The sequence below is a fragment of the Scylla paramamosain genome, chromosome 37, assembly GCF_035594125.1.
Source record: "Scylla paramamosain isolate STU-SP2022 chromosome 37, ASM3559412v1, whole genome shotgun sequence".
NCBI lineage: Eukaryota > Metazoa > Arthropoda > Malacostraca > Decapoda > Portunidae > Scylla > Scylla paramamosain.
The window spans coordinates 10,934,776-10,942,200 of NC_087187.1; the positions used below are offsets into that span (position 1 = coordinate 10,934,776).

The 7,425-nt window shown below is 39.7% G+C and overlaps 1 protein-coding gene across 7 annotated transcripts in view; it reads left to right on the forward strand.

Moving 5' to 3' along the window:
- The window catches only part of LOC135091496 (enhancer of mRNA-decapping protein 3-like), a 39,601-nt gene extending 33,012 nt beyond the window's left edge, over positions 1–6,589 (forward strand). For all 7 annotated transcript variants that reach the window (XM_063989182.1, XM_063989181.1, XM_063989187.1 and 4 more), the window contains exons 6-7: positions 4,516–4,669; positions 4,998–6,589. In XM_063989182.1, coding sequence (XP_063845252.1) covers positions 4,516–4,669; positions 4,998–5,583 — 740 coding nt within the window. In that variant the 3' untranslated portion in view covers positions 5,584–6,589. The remainder of the gene's footprint in view (positions 1–4,515; positions 4,670–4,997) is intronic.
- The last annotated feature ends 836 nt before the right edge of the window (positions 6,590–7,425 follow it).

Here is a 7,425-nt window from a genome sequence, read left to right on the forward strand (position 1 = left end):
AGACGTCTCAGAACGCCTAACTTCATAGAAGCTGTTTTAGCTAGAGATGAGATGTGAAGTTTCCAGTTCAGATTACAGGTAGTCGCCGACTTACAACGACATTAGGTTCTGACAGAGCCGTTGTAAGACGATCTTGTCATAACTCGAACAGTATTATTTTTAATTTATTTATAGGTTTGAATCAAATACATAATTGGTTATTACATTTGATTTATTTGCAAAACATAAAAATACAAAATACATTACAAGATTACGAATCATTTTACACTTTCGGACAAAACTAATTTTAATATTTAATTAATAGAAATTATTGTCTGCTGGTGGTTGGCTGGGGATCGTTGGGGTAATCGCTGGGAGTACTGGTAGATGGAGAAGATGTTTTTTTTTCATAAACATGTTGAGTTTTGTTTGAATGGTTCGTTTTTTTTTTTCTCTTCACAAATTTCCCAGTATGGATGAAAAGCATCTAGAACCATGCGTTCAATTCTTGAAAATTTTTCAATATTTGTATCCATTCCTTCAAAATGAGCAAAAAGTTTATTCAACTGCGATAAACCTTCTGCTAAGCCTTTAGTAGTGAACATTCTTTGTGGTTCCTCTTCCTTCTTTTCTGCTGCTGCTTCTTTCTTCTGCTACTTTTTCTTCTTCCAACTCAATCAGATCTTCATTTCTTAGTTCTTCAGATTCTTTGTCTAGCAATTCCTCAATTTCTTCCATTTCACATTCTAACGACAGATCTTTAGCTAGTTTCACAATTTTGTCACGAATCATTTCTAGTTCATTCTCATTATCAAATCCATCAGAAGTACTCACATAGATATACGCGACAGTAACGACACAAACACACTGAAGCTGCAGACTAGCAGATAGGTAATCTCTCAAAAGAACGCGCTGCCAGCAGCGGGAAAAATTATCGTATGCACGCTCGACATATCTTAGCCAAATAGCTATCATACAAAAATTAAATATTATCATATTGTCATCGTCGTAAAGTTGGTCTGTCATAAGTCGCATATGTCGTAAGTCGGCAACTACCTGTATAAGTATAGGACAGACCAAGGATGTTCAGTGTAGAAAAGGGTGACAGTTGAGTGTCATTGAAGAAGAGGGGATAGTTGTCTGGAAGGTTGTGTCAAGTTGATAGATGGAGGAATTGAGTTTTTGAGGCATTGAACAATACCAAGTTTGCTCTATCCCAATCAGAAATTTTTGAAAGATCAGAAGTCAAGCATTCTGTGGCTTCCCTGTGTGAAATGTTTACTTCCTGAAGGGTTGGACGTCTATGAAAAGACGTGGAAAAGTGCAGGGTGGTATCATCAGCGTAGGAGTGGATAGGACAAGAAGTCTGGTTTAGAAGATCATTGATGAATAATAAGAAGAGAGTGGGTGACAGGACAGAACCCGGAGGAACACCACTGTTAATAGATTTAGGAGAAGAGCAATGACCTTCTACCACAGCAGCAATAGAATGGTCAGAAAGGAAACTTGAGATGAAGTTACAGACAGAAGGATAGAAGCCGTAGGAGAGTAGTTTGGAAATCAAAGCTTTGTGCCAGACTCTGTCAAAAGCTTTTGATATGTCCAAGGCAACAGCAAAAGTTTCACCAAAATCTCTAAAAGAGGATGACCCAAGACTCAGTAAGGAAAACCAGAAGATCACCAGTAAAGCGGTCTTGACAGAACCCATACTGGCAATCAGATAGAAGGTTGTGAAGTGATAGATGTTTAAGAATCTTCCTGTTGAGGATAGATTCAAAAACTTTAGATAGGCAGGAAATTAAAGCAATAGGACAGTAGTTTGAGGGATTAGAACGGTCACCCTTTCTAGGAACAGGCTGAATGTAGGCAAACTTCCAGCAAGGAGGAAAGGTAGAAGTTGACAAACAGAGCTGAAAGAGTTTGACTAGGCAAGGTGCAAGCAAGGAGGCACATTTTTGGAGAACAAAAGGAGGGACCCCATCAGGTCCATAAGTCTTCCGAGGGTTTAGGCCAGCAAGGGCATGGAAAACATCATTGCGAAGAATTTTAATAGGTAGCATGAAGTAGTCAGAGGGTGGAGGAGAGGGAGAAACAAGCCCAGAATCGTCTAAGGTAGAGTTTTTAGCAAAGGTTTGAGCAAAGAGTTTAGCTTTAGAAATAGATGTGATAGCAGTGGTGCTATCTGGTTGAAATAAAGGAGGGAAAGAAGAAGAAGCAAAGTTATTAGAGATATTTTTGGCTAGATGCCAGAAGTCACGAGGGGAGTTAGATCTTGAAAGGTTTTGACACTTTCTGTTAATGAAGGAGTTTTTGGCTAGTTGGAGAACAGACTTGGCATGGTTCAGGGCAGAAATATAAAGTGCATGAGATTCTGGTGATGGAAGGCTTATGTATCTTTTGTGGGCCACCTCTCTATCATGTATAGCACAAGAACAAGCTGTGTTAACCAAGGTTTAAAAGGTTTAGGTCGAGAAAAAGAGTGAGGAATGTACGCCTCCATGCCAGACACTACCACCTTTGTTATGCGCTCAGCACACAAAGACGGGTCTCTGACACGGAAGCAGTAGTCATTCCAAGGAAAATTAGCAAAATACCTCCTCAGGTCCCCCCAACTAGCAGAAGCAAAACGCCAGAGGCACCTTTGCTTAGGGGGATCTTGAGGAGGGATTGGAGTGATAGGACAAGATACAGATGTGAGATTGTGATCAGAGGAGCCCAACGGAGAAGAAAGGGTGACAGCATAAGCAGAAGGATTAGAGGTCAGGAAAAGGTCAAGAATGCTGGGCGTATCTCCAAGATGGTCAGGAATACGAGTAGGGTGTTGCACCAATTGCCCTATGTCATGGAGGATAGCAAAGTCGTAGGCTAGTTCACCAGGATGGTCAGTGAAGGGAGAGGAAAGCCAAAGCTGGTGGTGAACATTGAAGTCTCCAAGAATGGAGATCTCTGCAAAAGGGAAGAGAGAATGTGCTCCACTTTGGAAGTTAAGTAGTCAAAGAATTTCTTATAGTCAGAGAAGTTAGGTGAGAGGTATACAGCACAGATAAATTTAGTTTGAGAGTGACTCTGTAGTCGTAGCCAGATGGTGTAAAACTCGGAAGATTCAAGAGCGTGGGCACAAGAGCAGGTTAAGTCATTGCACACATAAATGCAACATCCAGCTTTAGATTGAAAATGAGGATAAAGTAGGAGAGAACAGAATAGGGGCTACTGTCAGTTGCCTCAGACATCTGAATTTCAGTGAGGAAAAGAAGATGAGGTTTAGAAGAGGAGAGGTGGTGTTCTACAGATTGAAAATTAGATCTTAGACCACAAATGTTGCAGAAGTTAATGAAGAAAAAAGTTGAGGGGAGTGTCAAGACACTTAGGGTTGTCGACAGAAAGGCAGGAATAGATGAAGAGAATGGAGCAATCTGTTTGCAAGAAAAAATTCTCACATATGCTCAAAACAGCAGATGAAGAAAATAGAATGAATAGAAAAAGATGTCAGCCATACTGTCAAATGATCTCATTGGATGAGGAATGGAAAATTGCAGCAAAATGAGCTAAGAAAATGTCAATCTTTTTTTGTAGCTATGAAGATAATCCATTCATGTGCTTGTATTGCTTCAGTTTGAAGCATCATAGCTAATACATAAAGGGAATGCAATGAACTCACAATATTATGTTGTGCATTTATTAATCTTGTGTTCAAAATCATGAATGTTATATTTACTTTATGTTGGTATGTATGCAGGTTGAGTAAATTTTTCTCAAGGATCTTTTTTTATTATTTCTGCTAAGTGAAAATAAATTATTAATTCTGTGTTCAAAATCATATATTTATTTTGTGCATTTATACAAGTTGAGTAAATTTTTTCTCAAATGACCTTTCTTTTCTGCACAGTGAAACTATATTACTTTTCTTTTGTGTCAATGAATTACACCTTAAGATCAAGTAAATTATAAGGGAAAAATCAAGGAAAATGCATTTCTAGCACTACCAAAAAATATACATATTTGAAGGTAATTTGTCATGCCTGATTGCAGTATTATTTCAAAGTAATTTAGCTATGCATTAATGATGAAAAAAAACAATAAAGTTTTTGTAAATTATCATTCTTCAGTGCCTTATCCCTAACAAAAAGAATGTCTGATACACAAACATATAAATAGGTGCATCAGTATTGAATAATCAGAATGATAGTAATTGGCATTAAAAGGGCCACCGGTGGGTTGGGCTGCAACAGAGGAGTCAACCACCTGATCCAGTGGTGGGTCAGGTCACAACACGTATGTTAATATTTTTTCCTCTGTTACTGACATTACCCTCACCCTTTAAGCACTTTGACTTTGAACTATTGTTACTAAACTAAATTGCAGGAAAGCAGGAAAGAATAGAGAGAGAGATAGAGAGAGAGAGAGAGATTGTACTAAGCCTCCTCCTTCCCCATAGAATGGCACTAATCACTTCTTCCTCTTCCTCACCCTAATAGCATTCTCTTCCTCCCTTCTTTCATCCCAGACAAGGACATTAAACACTCCTTCATCCTCCAGACAATGGCCTGTTGGTGCCCTCTGTGACCAGCGACCTCCGTGCAGCCCTGCTTTCAACAGCCAATCAGCACGGCTTAACCAACTCACGGCAGCTGGAGATGATAGGCCGCGCTGCCACTGAGGTCATCATGTCCATCAGTGGCTGTAGTCACAGGTGGGTGGAATTGTGATAGTAATGATAACAGTAATGAGAGATTTTTCTCTATTCACCTTAAACTCATGAATGAATATTTTTTTATCACTTCTTTGAGATTGTGGATGTTTACCTAATTATGAAAAGTGAGATTACATTTCTGGAGTCCTTTCTTCATAAATACTTCAAGTTCATAAATACCCTTTGAATGTCTTTGCGTACTAAGATAAAATACAATTCACCAGAATTTTCACCAATGCATTGTGCAATTAGTATTGCTGTAATAGCAGCAGCAGCTTTGTGTTGAGGCATTTAGGTGCTAGTATTGACTGTTAGTGCTTCAATTCAGACTGGACCCTGGAAACAGCCAACAGCCACCAGTAGTGGTGGTCCTGTGTGGCAGCCACCTGCAGGGGGCAGCTGGAGTGAATACAGCACGTCAGCTGGAGTGTCAGGGGGTGCGTACCCTGGTGGTGACCCCGCCAGCCTCTTCCTCCACCCCCATCCCACTGCTACTGACTCATGAGCTGCAACTCTATGGCCTGACAGGTGGCCGCACAGTGGCTGACACCCGTGCCCTGCCCTCCACTCTTGATCTCATTGTGGACGCCAGGTTGGACCATGCTGGGCGGGCAGGGGAGGGTGGGGGTGGCCTGGCCTGGCTGGCCTCCACAGCAGCCTGGGCTTCAGCTTCCCGTGCCCCCGTGCTGGCCCTTGACCCTCCCAGTGACCTGGCTGCCCTGTCCTCCAGCCCCCCACCCCTGCCGGCCCGTGTCCTGCTGTGTGTAGCCCTGCCACTGGCTTACACCCCAGCCCGGGGCAAAGTGTACCTGCTCAGCCTGCCCCTTCCTTTACACACATTTGCTGCTGTGGGCATCAAATATGTGTCTCCCTTCGGTGCCAAGCTGGTCATTCCACTGCATCCATGTGAATAGACCTGACTCAACAGACTGCTCCCATCCACCGGTGACTCCATTACGGCCATGCCAGTACAACATTATCCACAACATCCCCATGCCCTCACAGCTTCCTCTAGCTGTGTGTGTGCATGTGTGCGTGTGTGTGGTCATGCCCAGTTCCAAACACTTACACAGGAAAATACTCAGACTGGTGTGTGTGTGTGTGTGTGTGTGTGTGTGTGTGTGTGTGTGTGTGTGTGTGTGTGTGTATGTGTGTGTGAGAGAGAGAGAGAGAGAGAGAGAGAGAGAGAGAGAGAGTTTAGGATTATAATACTTGACTTGAAAAAAAATCTTTGCATGGGAGAAAGGATAGTAAATTTACCAAGACTTTGGCAAACAAAGCTATTTATTTTTATACATATATAAAATTGCATACTTCATTTTTACACATTACCTTTGCAATCTATTTTTCTATCTAACCTAATCCACCTGCCATGTACAACCTCCTGACTTACTATGAAAAATTATAATGTTCTAATTTTCTACAGTAATGACTTGTATAATAGTGGAGAATGTTACTGAATCACAAAAATGTTTGATGGAATAATGTCTGCATAGTAAAGCAAACATCATTCTGTAAAAATACCAAAGTAAACACTAAAGTTGCATGGGATAGGAGGGTGACAGTGATATGTGGAGATGTTAGTGGGTGGTTGCATACATACAAAAACACACACACACACACACACACACACACACACACACACACACACACACACACACACACACACACACACACACAAAATGTTTTGTAGATATGTCATTGCATTTTTATAGAACTTTAGTGATAGGAAGTATTTTATAGTGACTTATATAAGAGGATGAGAGAGAGAGAGAGAGAGAGAGAGAGAGAGAGAGAGAGAGAGAGAGAGAGAGAGAGAGAGAGAATACTGATAAAATAATGACAGTGAAAGACCATCAAATAAGTATTATACATTTTCTGTTTTCTTTTAGAAGTACATAAATAAATTGTATTATTTTTTGGGGACACTTTCCTTCACCAGAATCTTACACTTCACACAAACATTGGATGGGTTCACTGTTCAAGATGGTAATCTTTCTAGTGTTACCTTCAAGTCTTATCCAGATACAAGTCTTCTCTAACCATTGATCTTGAGATGTTTTGCAAGACAGTCTTAATGCTTGGGAATGAATGCCATAAAATTTATTATTAATATAGAGAATTATACTTTGTTGTCTCATAGGGACTATTTTCAAAAGCTGCAGAAATAATTGGTAAGGTTCTCATGGGTAATTTTGCCATTGATGATTCAGAATCCATTTTAAAGTATTACTAGAATCATGAAGACGCCCTTAAAAACCCCAGTAACTTACACTAGAGACTGTTGCTAGAATCATGAAAACACCCTTGAAAGCCCAATACCTTCCACTGGAGATTGCTGAATTATTACTAGAATCATGAAGGCCCTTGATAATCTGACTAGTTTATTAAGATTACTGTTAGCTTAGAAAATTGGTAAATAGTGAAGATTATTGGTTCTTACTTATAGGAAATTATCAAGTGAGGTATAACTATTTAATTCAAATATTCAGATACTTATTAATCTGTTATAGTTATTTTGTTTGTATTTATTAACTTATTTATTTTTACATATCTATTCTTATTTACTCATTTATCAATTGTATTTCTCTTATTTGTCTATTCATTTACTTGTTTTATTCATTTTATTGATCTTTATTTTTATTTATTTATCTGTTGAGCTGTATTTACATGAGAAGCCCATACAAGATCTGGGAGGAATACATTTTTTCATCTTATTAAAAACCATGGCAACTTCCACTGAAGCCTATTGAAAG